The sequence below is a fragment of the Excalfactoria chinensis genome, chromosome 4 (genome assembly GCF_039878825.1).
Source record: "Excalfactoria chinensis isolate bCotChi1 chromosome 4, bCotChi1.hap2, whole genome shotgun sequence".
NCBI lineage: Eukaryota > Metazoa > Chordata > Aves > Galliformes > Phasianidae > Excalfactoria > Excalfactoria chinensis.
This window is the reverse complement of record NC_092828.1, coordinates 58,419,628-58,434,418: the sequence shown is the minus strand read 5'-3', so window position 1 is coordinate 58,434,418 and position 14,791 is coordinate 58,419,628. Positions and strand designations below refer to the sequence as shown.

Sequence of the window (14,791 nt, the reverse complement as noted above, 5' to 3'; positions counted from 1 at the left end):
TGTCTTTTCTCTTCAAGTCACATTCTTCTTCACTTATTTATGGTATGGATAAAAGTTACCATTCCACTGTAGGTAACAATAGCTCACAGTTATTAATTATTTACAACACAGATTAATATGTCTGAATCTTTTATATTTATGAGAATACAGTGATGAACTGAATACAGTGTGAACCTGAACCGAATAAAAATAACATGAGTTCGGGGTATATATAACAAAGAAGTGCATCTTTTGTGAGCACATCTACCAAATCATTTAATTTATAAAGTCTCAGCCACAAACAATATACACCTTTGAAAGACATACCAAGAATGTTAAAATCTAAAACCCATGCTTGATTTGTTTTATGCAATCTCAGATATCTTCTAGAAACAAAATCAATGGGAAAACAGCTCTGTTTTGCTAGGACTTAACTCATGGATGTTGAAACTATTTATGTCCAGTCTTGGCAAAAAAAAAAAATCTCAACATCAGTCTATGCCTTTTCAACCTCCTTAAATCTGTCTAATCAAGAAAAGGAACTCAAGTAGGAGTAAATAACACTTATTCTCCTGTTTAGACAAGAAGATATTCATCATCCTCACTATTATATGATCCTCTAAGCTGTTGCACTGAAGCACACTGCAGTTAGGAAAGTTATTTAAATTAGTTTTAGGGAAGTATATCATTTTTAAATTCTAGTAACTCAAAATATATTTGAAAATGTTATTTAATACTTTTGAATTACTTCCTTCCCCAGCAAAGTGTGACGAATATACTAGGGGCTTCCATTTGTTTATGCTCATTTTTAGGTTTGGCATTCAATACCAACCAAAAGTATTCCAGATACTTACCCACTCTTCCTCATCATACTCAGAATGATGGGGTATAGAGTCCTGTCTTTTAACCTGAGATGGATGATCCTGATGCTTTAGGTCATCCCCCTCTTCTGCACTGTTTCTAGGCACAGCTGGTTTCTTGAGGACACAGCCAGGTCGGGCTGTATATAGTGCTAAAAGGGCACTTCTGACCAGCTGATCTTTAAATGCATGCACAAACAACTCTGTCTAGAGATAAAAAAAAAAAAAAAAAAAAAAAAAAAAAAAAAAAAGAAAAGAAAAAACAAACAAACAAACAAATGGTTAGAACAAATAATTATGCTTAGATAGGGAAGTTCATGTTTCTGGTAAGCCCAAAGAACAGAAAGCAATGTAAACCAGCAAAAAATAAGGAACAATTCAAGACATTTTACAACATCACATTCTACAATCTTATCACCCTAAAAATTAACTAACACACCAGTAAAGTATCTGTATTAGAGATTATCATCTTTTCATACAATCCTGTTTTATTTGAGCTCAAATTCTGCCTGCAGCAACAAACCTGTACAAAGACTAGTTCTAAGTGTATTCAACCACCTCTCAATCATTTGCAGATGTCAGACAAAATCTGACCAACAAATCACAGAATCACAGCATGGTTGAAAATCACAGAATCACAGCATGGTTGAAATCAGGTTGAAAACCTGATTTAGTGGGAGATGTCCCTGCCTACAGCAGGGGGCTTGGAAGTAGATAATTGTAAAGGCCCCAACCCAAACCATTCTATGATTCAATGAAAACAAACACACTTAAGTTCTAAGTGTTACTCTCTATCTTCCTGGAAATCTTTCTCCCAGTTTCGGCACTCCTTTCCAGTGTTTTATCCAGACGCTTTGGGCTAGCATTGACTTCACTTTTATGTACCTTTACTCAAACTCTTCTTTTTCTGTGGTTTCCTGCCACTATAGTTCTCATAAACTGACTGATATTTATACCACAGTGCTCTAAAGAACTGGTAATATTTTATGTAATTAAAACTTTAGCTGCTGAGGTTGGGCACCTACATGAGAAGTTACTGCTCTTCTGCTGTTTTCAGAAAAAAACTGTTCATGATCACAGAATCATAGGGGTTGGAAGGGATCTTTAGAGATTACTGAGTCCAACCCCTCTACTAAAGCAGGTTTCCTACAGTAGGTCACTCAGGAAGGTATCCAGATGTGTCCTGAATATCTCCAGAGAAGGAGACCCCACAGCCTTTCTGGACAGCTTGTTTGAGTACTCCGTCATTCAGAGTTAAGAAGTTCTTCCTTGTTAATACAGATCTGCCTGGTTCCAGTTTCTGCCCGTTTCCCTTGTTCTACTGTTGCAAGTAATTGAAAAGAGACCATCCCCATCAACTTGACTTTTGCATTTTATACAGTTTTGAGATACCCTCTTATCCTTCTCTTCTCCAGGATGAAGTGTCACACGTCTCTCAACATTTGATCCCTAATTGCTGAACAGAGAATGCATGAAAATTCACTGCAACTAAAACTCAAAAGGCTTTAAAATAACAACCTTAGAAACATGAAGTTAAGTCACGTTTTTTTAAGTTAGCATCAGGACTTCTTCTGGACTTAATTTGAGATTTTTCTGTGATTAGCCACGATCAATACTATTTAACTCACAGGCAATTTTATCAGACCCATTTTGCCTCTTCGCTAATTTAGTACCTGAGGGAAAGGCTACTTAGATACAGACAATTTTCTTATTTGTAGACCTTCAGGACTGCTTTATGGTAGTCTTCAAATGAACTACAAGACAATTTTGTTTTTCTACACTTCCAGCCTCCAAATGGTACACACTTAGAAAACACATAGTCTTTAAGTACTACTGCTATCAAACCATACCAATCTGCTATAAAAATCAGGTAAAATTATAACTGCAGAATTGTCTTTTCTCACACAGTAACAGCAGAGCTACTTTTTGTGGCTATTCTACAGTTCCTGTTAAAAGAGTCCAAACTACATGTTTGTCATTAGAAATGATAATACTACGGTTTTGCTGAGGTCTTGCATCTCTCCTTCCCCTCACAGTCTGAGATCGTATCAGGTTTTTGCATCAGGAATGGTAAATTCAAAAAAAAAAAAACTTTGAGTTTCAGAAAGTTGTAAGCATTGGACAATTTTAAGTCAGGAATGCCAACTATGACTGTGATACATATTAGATAACTCTGAAGAGTTTAAGTAATTTAATTTCAGTGTAAATATTTTGTAGGGAAGAACGTGTTCTAGAAAATAAGTTGGCATAGAAGTGAATATCTGTTTTTTCATATAGAAACTAAAATTCTACCGTAATTAAATTCCATTCAAAGATTCCATTGGTTTGACAGCTATCAATATTTAACTACATTTTCTTACAGTTAAATACAGCCAAATTTGCAGAACATCACTATTTATAGAATTTCATTGAAGCTACAAAATAAGTATATACAAAGAAATGCAAACTTTGCAAGTTCCTTTAGATACTTGATTAAAGAGTATTTCTGTAAATAAGGATAGGCATAGCTGGAAAATGAATGCATCAAGCCTTCTGCAAGCTGCAAATACTGATACACTTGTCAACAGCTAATGGCTTTTAAAATCAATTAACAGAAAGTGTTGATAAAAGATTTGTCTCAGGAAAAACTGTACAGTAAATTCCAAATCATATACGGAGAAGTAAAAGCATGATAGAAATATTAGAAAATAAGCTCAGTAAAATAAGCAGTGGAATTATTTTCACTTCCAATGAATGCAGCCAGTCCTTCCATTTCTAACAAAATTACTTGGCTGAAACTTAAATTTTACTGCTACCTAATGTTTGGAAATAGTCTTTATATGATGTCTAATATTGCCGTCAGTTGAAAATGACACACTCTTTAACAAATTTGATATATGTAATTACCTGGCAAATATTTTTGTCCAACTTCTTCAAACTTAACTTTGAAACTGGCATCAATTTAAGTCATAGAAAATTTCTTTCTTACATGTAAAAGATACACAAAGGGTACAACAAAATGAATTTCCTTCCTTTTACTTTCAGGCCAAATTCTACTTTCCTATATATCCCTGACATTTGCAGCAACTCCACTGTTCCTAAAGTTACTGTGGATTTACACATCTATAACCAAGAGCAACATTTGTCACCCCTGTGGCTCCAAGTGCAACGCCATCACAGTATGTGGCTGAGTTTAATATTGAGACTTGAAACTCTCACACTGAACAATGTACTGCTGGGATAACAGCTCAACAGACCACAGGGGCTGCCACTTCCCAGTAGCTGAAGATACACTGAAATCATTATTGATCGTGCTATTAAGTCATATTGAGATCACATTACAGAAGGTAGGGCCCATGAAGCAACAGGAAAATTTTAAAACCCCTTTGGTTATTGCTGTAGAGCTTAATATTTTTTGTAGAGTAACATATGCTTAAGAGTACTTTGCAGACACAAGATAATCTCCAAAATCCCTCTGTGAGACAGGTGGAAAATATTATCTTCCTTAATTTAGAGCTAAAGAACCTAAGATAAGGAAGTGCCTACAGCTAGAGAAGAAAATAATAGGAGATGGAGGATTAAAATTTGAGACCTTCCAGTTCCAACTTATCCTTCCAAACTTCATCGTCATTTCTGGTCATGCTATTATTCTCACCTTTATGCACTAGCTTGAATTTCCTCCCATAGGCAGTTGGAATATCACAGAAAGAGAAATAATATTACAGTTTATCATCTTACAAAATTATCTCCAATAATCTATTTTTGGTAAACCCTATTATGTGAACACAAGAGGATAACAATGACGTGAAATCACATCAATTATACTTTCAAATAATGCAAACTCTGATAAGTTTCATTAGTTTTCTACATGGAATACCCACAGAAAGGCAAAATACTATATTTTTTTACTCTTTTTCTTATTGATGGCAACATTTTGAAGCTTACTGTAAATGCTATGAAAGGCAATTTATGCTGGAGAAAAAGCCCCAGCAGCTACAGAACAATGGTTATTTCATTTTCCACTGCAGCAAAGATTTGAGTCTTACTTTTTCGGAAAGCATCTTTAAAGAGTTCTTCAAGCTGTCCGGAGAACGCTGGCTTGCAGAATTAAGCAGAAGGTCTGCATGGCTTGATATGAGAGGTTGTAGATGATTGATGTTGCTGAGAACTTCTTTTGCCTTAGCTGTGTTTTCAGGTGAATAGTAAATACACTGGTATCCAGTACTGTAACAACACAAAGATGCACATCAAAATGATTTCATTAACATGCTAAGAAATGTTAATACATGCTGTAAGAATGACAGATACCAAAAATTGATTGTTATCACTGAAACTCTCCTTTTTTAAAGTCCTTATTTGAACATTAGAAGACAATGCAAAATACCAAACTTCCTGCTTTCCTTTTAGCTGTTCACAAACTACTGGCATTTAATTACATCACCAAGCAACTACTGGAAACTTATCAATGACAAAGCATCCACAGCTGCCTCCGTACGCATCTCCCATCTTTCTTCTTGTGACTTTTCTTCATTCATCCATACTTTTCTTCCATACCCTTATGCCCCCCCCCAAATTTCAATTCATTTCTTCACTGATCAACACCTGAATTTCGACACTCATGTAGTCTTTTGAACTTCACTGATTGTTGCTTTTCATTTAAGCCCTTTTTCAGAGCTCTTCTCTCCCATCTCCCCTCCAGAATCCCTTCCAGTTCCCCCTTGATAGCATTCTATAAATAAGAAATTAAATTTAATTCAGTGAAGGACATGCACACAAATTCAAATGAAGCAACTTCCACAAAATCTAAAGCACATAAACCATTTTGCAAATAAGAATGGATTCAAAGTCTCAAAAATAAGCATCTTCCTTAAACACTTCGTTGAGTTGCTGTCACAAATTACACAATACTAAATCCTAATTTTCTGTCACTAATGTCTACATTTTAGAATACAATTCTTTGTAGAGGCGGTCAGGCTGCATAATATTTAAGTCAGTGAAGCTTTGTTGTGATCAGTCATGCTACCAACCACATCAAAATTCCTAAGTCTCTAATTCCATTGAACTAGTTACTGACTACCAAGTGTAGAGAGCAGAATTCTGCATAGCTGGATTTATGTCAGAATATGTCAACTAAATCTGCAGTTTCAACTTCAAATTAACAAAGTTCTTGCCTGGAAATAAATATGGCAATATGCTAAATGTCTAAATTTTAATGACACTCAGAGTAACTCTATACTCCTGCTGTTAACTGAGTCGTTTGTGTGACTAAGTTAAATTATCACCATCTGCAACTGGCTTAAAATCTTTTAACAATGAACATTTGATTTCACATTTATCAAAATAAAAACTGCAGAAGATAACTTCCAGAACATGTTTTAAAAATGCACAACAAAAAATATCTCCTGCCATGTAATCTCAAGCTTATGTACCTTACAGATGCTACCAGTGTAGAGGCTTGTTTTAAAGCATCACATGCATCCTATCTAAAGCTATGACCGTAGAATCACAGAATGGCTTGGGGTGGAGGGGACTCCAAAGATTATCAAGTTCCAGCCCCTCTGCCACATACATAGCCACAAATCTCCAGATCTGGTACTGGACCAGGTTGACTGTTCCAGCACCTCACCACTCTCTGTGAAGAACCCCTTGACATCCAATCTAAACCTTCCCTTCTTGAGGTTAAAACTATTTCCCCTTGTCCTATCAAAGCTCAACTGATTACATAAAAAAACAACAACAAAAACACAGGAAAATTTACTGGATCAGAAAATAATGGTAATAATAAAATAATATATAATATTAAATATAACAATAATAATAATAATAATAATGACCATGTGATCAGATATGATCAGTACTGAGGTCTTGAAAACAGTCCTGAGAGAGATTAGATGCCCCAGTAATATTTATTATTATTATTATTTTATTTCCTAAAGATTCTCTTGACAGTTTGGAAATTTACTGGCTCAATTCAATCCATTTTTATTGATCAAGTCTGAATTTCTATTAATCTTTTCCTTGAAGCAATGAACAAGGCTGTACGTACAGTGCTTCTTTTGCGGTTCTTCTACAGCGTCTTGATCCCCCTTGAAGTAAGATTAAATAACTGTCTTTGATCGATAATGGGACGTGTTTCAGTGAAAATAGAAGTCATGACACCCTTTATCAGCCCTCCACTGACCTAAGCAGAATTCATGCTCAAAGTGAGTCTTTCTAAGAAGATAGGCAGGGAAGCATGACTACCTAGGAAAAGCCTTCTGCAGTTCTTGAAATTGTTTTTTGTGCATCTTTGAGCTAACTGAAAGATAAAATAATCTTTAACATATGGGAGTACCTTACCCAGGGTAAATGAGCAAGAGTTTTAGCAGAAGACAAAAGCTATAATACTTCACCACAGAACCAAGAGTGAATGACATCTTTCAGCATAGTAATTTCCTGGAAGCCTGCTGAGGTGCACATCGCATCCAGAAGACAGTGTTTCAGACATGCTGCCCTCCTCTTTTGTTCCACAGAGAACAACTGACAAAGTCACGAATCTGCTCTCTTCCTATCACACCTGGAGCCCAGATATAGTTTCTTGCTCTCCAAAGGACAATCCTTTCTAACCTTCACATGTGGAGAATTTCTAAACCCCTCCTTCTCTTCATTTTCCAGTCCACACTACCTTTCTTTCAGGCCACCTTAAATGCATCAGGCAATTCTGTTCAGAAAGACTAGTGGCTGAAAAACTTTCAGATGAAAAGTTAATACCACTGAATAGCACATGAACTGTGGCAATTTCTCTCTGACACTTTCAACAACCTTAATAAATACATTTGGTCAGTATAAAAAAATGTTAATCTCCATGAAGTCTGTCTCTCTTTCACATATACATATGCATATTTACACACATGTACATATGAAGAGAAAGTGATCAAAGAACATCTCTTTGCAAAGTACTATACACTACAAGCTGTGATTTCCCTTGAGAATCAAGGTTCAAGTTAAACCAAACACAAGCCATCATTATTTTAACATTTCTGGGCTTTCCTATGAAGCAATAATATTTTAGATTCCTCAGAGATTAGAAATGGTTGAAGGTTATGAAATTCACGTATAGGAACCCAGAAGATCTCAGCTTTAATAAAAGCTCTGTTGGCAAGCAAGTTAACAAAAGAAGTTAGTAAAATCATTTATCTAGACCTCGTCAAACAAGAAAAAATTCTCTTAGTTCAAACATAAAATAAAAATAAAATAATTATGGCCAAAGAAACCCACTTAAACATACAAAAATACAACAATTTTTTATTACTCCTTTAAGTTTGTGCTAATTTAATGAGGGATCATTAATGAAGATCTTGCTAGAAACGATGTAAAAAACCACAGTGAATTACAACATCTAATGCCTCTGTTTTTCTTGATGGTTAGTATTTGGGCTTTAGAATATTTTCTTAGACTTATGATGACAAGAAAAAGGGTCCTTGATGTAGCTTGAAAGTGATTTATGAACCCTTCAAACAGAGAGGCGTAACATGGGTAAAACATGCAGAACACCTGCCTCCACTGTTCCTGCACAACTGAGCTCTCTAAATAATAATTTGCTTTGCCATCTAGACCAGTTATAAGACAAGTCCTTCCATCTGCTGGAAGGAGAAGTAATTATCAGGCTGACAGAGGCTGAATCTGAACAACCGATTTACTTTCTCCTTTAGCTAGAAAGAAGAAAAAAAGCAAAAAAGAAAAAAACCCTAAGATAAATGTATATCATCCACAGATAATTATTTTAATTGCTTCACAGTGATTTAGCATACCTTAATCATCACATTTCAGTTATTTGAATTTAAATGGTCTCATACCTAAATATGATTTAAAAGTATCTCCTGTTCTCACTGATGAATTTTTTATGAAGTTCACTGATAGCTACCAAAAGAACAGACTACCTACAGACATGCATTGAAGACATGCCTAATTTTTATAGTGCTGAAGCCATTTACCTGCAACTTTGCTGAAGATACCAAACTGTACAGATTACGAGTGGGTTATAAAGCAATCCATCTGACTTTAGATCACATGCAATTAAGTGCTGTTTTACAAATAGAACTTTTCTTTAATTTTTCAACTGAAACTGAGACTCTCGCTTATTTAAGATGATTTTAAAATTTATTTTCTTGACTTACTTGCTTGCAATTATCAAAAGAAAAAAATCATTAAAATACCACATTTTTAATAAATATTATTACAAAAATCTTTGTCCTCTGTTTAGTCTGCACAGAGATCTGGATTGTATGTAGTAATAATCCATGCTCATCTTCACACAGATATACTTATTACACATTCCTTTTCGTTTGGCAATTGCTTATGTAATTACATCTTGTAAAGGGTGATATAACCTTGCTACCAGTTAACACTTCCTGCTGTCTGTTAATTCCACAAGCCCAGATTTGAGCAAGGAATATTTTGTGATACGCTGACAATGTTGAATATTTCAATACATTGTTCTACTAATCAGCCTGAAGGTCAAAGACATGCAAGACATTCCATCATATGCACTGACAATGATGTCTTGAAAGCTACCAGGAGTGGATTGAGGAATAATCTCTTCCCACATCTTTCCCCAGGTCTTCAGTTCAGTTAGCCTAGAGGAAAAGACAGCTAAATATGCATTTTTTCCTGCTCATTTTATATTCTGACTGATATCTCAAGGTGTCACTTCTTTCTTCACTCATAGCTTCAGAAAAGCTGCTTCAACTGTAGAACGGGAAATTTAAATTGTCAAGTCTGCCCCCAGAAATGCTAAGCATCCTCAAAGCATCCCTAGTGTGGCTAAATAAACAGTCGCATACAAAAGCTGTCATTGCCTCATTGCTACAACAGAAGAATTTTCTCCATAGTAAGGATGACAGTGGCTCCTACAATTAACTACTTAAAATACCCCCAATTTTAAATTTTCAGGTAAGCCAAATCATATTCAGAGCTCGCTTCCACTCATTTTTTGGCCCAACTGAGTTTCCCTTGAGCACTTCTCAAAGACAGAAAGGAAGATGACTTTTGGAAGTTTCCTCATTCTATCTTGTGAAAATTCATATGCTAAGTGATCTCTTCTTCAGGGTTGGCAAGCTATTTGCTAGAAGCTGCACTCCCCCATTGTCAATGCTCAAATATAAGTCTGTCAGTATGACTTTAGATTTTTTTTCTGTGAAGCATCTGAAAGGATAGTGACACAGTCGCCCTAGTTATATCATCCTAAAGACAGACTTCTGCTCTTCAGGGGAATAAAAGAAGAAAAAAGAAAATTGCACTGTTAGAATAAAGGTCCAGTATGGCGTCCTTGAAAGTCATCAAAATACATGGGCTTCTAAGAGACACAGAAAACTCTCAGAATCAGGGTAAATATCAGAGGATGTCTAAGCACTTAGAAATAGGTATGAAATGCCTTGGTAAAACCTACACAAAGCTTTACACATGGCTCCTGAGTAAAATCCTTTACAAACTAAGAGGCCTACACAGCCACGAGTCAGTGAAATAAGGATGAATGAAAATGAGAAGAGATTGTGCTGTGTTGAGTACTCCTTGCCATCTTAGCTTTTTGAAGCCTAACATTGCATAGGATGTAAAGGTCTAGCCCATCTTCTCTCTTGTTAAAGGCAACCATGAATCAAGTGCATTGGCAGTTCAGTCCTACAAGACACTGCAATGAGTGATTTTCCATAAGGACTTCAAAAAAAGACTAGAAAAGACTAGGTCTCTCCCCCGGGAGGCATTTTCTCTTTTTTTTTTTTTTTCTCCAGTTAACAGTCACTTTAAGTGACTCAAAGCTATCCCAGTGCTCAGGAAATCATGTCCCATCAGTGTGAGTACTTTGCTGGACCATGCAAGTGAGAAACAATGAGTGTTGAATATTGTGAGGGCTGAAATTGCAAATCTCGTCAAATTACTTATAACTTCAGTTCCTTCTTATATAAAGATTATAAGCAGATTAAGTACTACTGCAAATATTTAAGTATCTAAGGATATAAATATGAGGTTTGCATTTAATGCATCAGATAAATATAGTTTTGGAGATAATTTTGAAATATCAGTAACAAATATTTTAAGAAATGTCTTTAGACATTTTCTTCATAAGGAAACATGAGCATCACAGGATAATTTCATAAAGATAAGGCCACCTACACCAGACAACTGACAGCAGAATAGATACTTACTCTCAATGCAAAATCCATTTATGGATCTCTAATGATAAAGAGTATTAATGGACAACAGTATTTACAGACAACAGGTTGGCCATGAGCCAGCAGTATGCTCTTGTGGCCAAGAAAGCCAACAGTATCCTAGGATACATTAAAAAGTGTGTGGCCGGCGAGTGAAGGGAGGTGATCCTCCCTCTCTACTCTGCCACACTTCAGACTACTGTCTTCAGTTCTGGGCTCCCCAGTTCAAAAAAGACAGGGACCTCCTAGGATTCCAGCGAAGGGCCACAAAGATGATAAAGGGCCTGGAGCATCTCCCGTATGAGGAAAGACTGAGTAACCTGTTCAGTCTGGGGAAAAGAAGACTGAGGAGGGATCTGATCACTGTTCATAAATATCTAAAGGGAGGTGGAAAGCAAATGGATGAGGCCAGGTTCTTCTCAGTGGGATGCAACGATAGGACAAGGAGTAATGGCCTAAACCTTGAAGATAGGAAGTTCTGTACTAACATGCAGAAAAACTTCTTTATGCTAAGTGTGATGGATCGCTTGTGGAGTCTCCTTCTATGAAGATATTCAAGACTCATATGTATGCCAACTTGTGTGACCTGTTGTGGGGTATCTGCTTTAGCAGGGGTTGGACCCAACCTCTTGAGGTTCTTTCCAACTCCTATGATTCTGCAATATTTCTTTTGTCACGAGAATTAGCTACAGAAATGAAAGATTTAATAAGCCTTTCATGTATATTCAGTGTAAAACAATAAAAAGAATTTTTTTAAAACACAACTTTCACAGCAAATGCATCTCCTAGTTTTTTTTGTTTTTTAATGTTAATACCAACTTCTGATCAGCTTAGAATTCAACAGCAGATTTTCATTATTTCTATTCCTTATGATGCTGGACCTATGAAACATTTGGAAGTATTGAATACAAACTGAACTAATTGTCTGTGAAGAACTGTCATGATTTAGATGAGCATACATACAGAACTTCCTGCATTCCCTTTCAAATGTGCCACTGACTACAAAGGGTTGGTACAGTTAGTCCAAGTGTTAAGCAGTCACAACTGTAGGTGTTGCCATTCAGAGCTGTGCCTGCCAAAACTTAACAGCCATAGCAACAAATGTACATGGCTAATAATTAGTTAGCAAGACATTTAACTGACACTGCTGTACATGCTTAGGGTTTACCTTAAAGCAAATGGATATCCTACTTCATGCCTTTACCTTTGCTTAGTGTCATTTTGATTTTATGAAGAAAAACAATACGTTCTGATTTACTTCACAGGGTACTGAAAAGTGTTTTGTCTCACATGCCCAAGGCTGTCAGAAATGAAGATGGTACCACAAGCTACTGTTTCTTTATTGAAAAGCTGTCTATAGCTATTTTCTGCTTGGGCTCAAGTATTACAGAAGAGATGTTTCATTCTGAACAGCATGTTTTCTAGCACATGTATTCCTTAGGCTCCCTGAAACATGGGAAGAAAATTTCAGTGCTTAGCATTTGTGTCCAAAATAAATCTTGGTGCTACAGGTAAACTGTGCTTCAGTTTTGTAGTCTAATAAGCAAAAAAGAGAAAAAAAAACAAGGAAAAAAAAATAAAAACAAACAACAACAACAACAAAAAAAAAACGGTTTTCTGAATGAACGCTTGCCTAATCATACTGGATTTTAACTTTTCTTGCATCCAGCAGGGGGAAACTGTTTTGTAACTCAATGAGCGCTGAGCATTACAATGCAGATTTGATAATTCTTGCTTAGTCATTATTAAAATACTTACTTTCGCCTTTCGGCCTCAAATTTACTGAGCAGTTTTCGGAGACCGCCATTCTTAAATCCCTGGAAATGTGCTGCTGGGGCTCCCACAGTGATTACATCATACTGAGCATCTGGAATAAGACGAGACAAGCAGAGATTTTTGAGAACCTATGCCCAAAGCACAGCAACACTACATCTACTCCACAATACACGAGCAGAATATGTCTATTATTTTCAAGGAATAATCAAGAATCTGTGTCTCAGGAAGGCCCAGGAGCAGATCAATCTTTGTACACAGCCACCTGCACACATTAGAAGGTTTATCTGATTTATCACTGTGTGCCACAATGTAGAAAAATACTTTAGTTCTGCAGTTTACAGAGCTACAAAGTAAATTGGTCCTCAGCATATTTCAGTTAATTACATCCTCCATTATTTAAATTGCAGTCATGCTGAAAGGCACATATTCACGTCATGCTGAAAGGCACATATTCACGTATTTTAGAGTCAGGAGATCACTGTGATGAAATAGTCAAACTACCTAATACAGGTTATAGAATTACAGCTAATGATTACTGCATCAAGCTAATGTCTTGGTTGAGCAAAGACTTTTTATTATTAGTCTTCATGTAATTTTGATTTAAAGACTTCAAGTGACAGTGACTTCTTTTTATCCCCTGAGAATTACTCAGCCTGACCAGTAAAAATTTCCATTCTACTTCTCGTTTGAATTTGTTTAGCTTCTACTTTCAGCTACAACTACTTTCTTGACTACATTAATGACTCATTTTCAATCACTTTTTGATTGTATATATGCTTATAAACACGGTAACTGTCTTCAACTGAAAAGTTACCAAGATGAGAAATAGATACGCTGCTGAAGTTCTCGCTAATGTGACAAACTGTCGTCACTCTGTGTGTAATGATATGCACAATGATTTTTTTCCTATGGATGTATGCTCACAGAACTGGAGATGCAACACCTTTTCAGAAACAGCCTCTCATTTTGGGCTTGCAATTGTGAGAATGAAGATGAGGACAGTTCCATCCACAATCACTCTTTCAAAGTTGGAATTTCCATTTGCACTAAGTAGTATTATGCTGCATTCACTAAAGGTATAAAAATACAGGCCAAACTAATGCATTTTTTAAACATTCTCCTAAAGGAAACATTAATTTTAATTTTATTTTGTTTTTAATTTTATTCTGTGAACTGTTTTATTCATCAAGGAAGCTTTCAATGTAAATTAAAATCTTGCTCTCTCCTAAAATAGAATTTTTCTTGCATTCTGATGATAAATATCGCTAGAAGGAAGAACACTGTACAAATGACTCAGAGTTAATGAACTATGTTTTACTTCCAGAACTGAATCTCAAAACATATTCACTCAAACTGATTCCAACTCTAATGAATTGGTGGCTCATCAACTCTTTCTTAAAAGGAGAAGCAACATAGTATCATTAGCTTCAGGTGAGATTCTTTAATAGCCCATTCTTTCAGATCTTCATGGACATTTATCAGTAACACAGTCCTGGGCCATTAGAGCTCCACAGTTCTATTGTTTAAACAACACAGGTTTGAAAATAAAGTAATAAATGAAACTCATCAGTTTAATTGCATAACGACTCCTGAATATGTTTTCAGAGAACTCAAAACTAAAGGAAAATACATTAAAGACTAAGTGTCCCACTGCTTTTGCTGCGTTGTTTAAAAAACAGCGATTATAACTACCTCAGGGGATCTGCTCAGAAGGCAGCTTTCATTGAGACTGTAGTCTCTTAGCATATGTCAAGAAGCAGCTCATTCAGATGCAAACACATCCAGATCAGCTGAGCCACCTCCCACATGCAAAAGAGCATGGGAGACTAAGGCCAGCTAACAAAACATCTATCATCCTGGTGACAGGCATGGGGTGTTCTACCTCTCACCCTCCAGAGCATGCTGCATTGGAAAGTGGTGCACACTTGGGAAACATTCCTTGTGATGTACTCCATTTCCACATCAGTGCGGCCCCTCATGAAAGGTATGCACTGTCAGCACAAGTGTACT

General features: G+C 36.1%; 1 protein-coding gene across 1 annotated transcript in view; it reads right to left on the bottom strand.

Moving 5' to 3' along the window:
* The window catches only part of INPP4B (inositol polyphosphate-4-phosphatase type II B), a 241,014-nt gene that overhangs the window by 54,618 nt on the left and 171,605 nt on the right, over window positions 1-14,791 (bottom strand). The window contains 3 exon segments of the mRNA XM_072334549.1: window positions 834-1,046; window positions 4,865-5,042; window positions 12,764-12,872. Coding sequence (XP_072190650.1) covers window positions 834-1,046; window positions 4,865-5,042; window positions 12,764-12,872 — 500 coding nt within the window.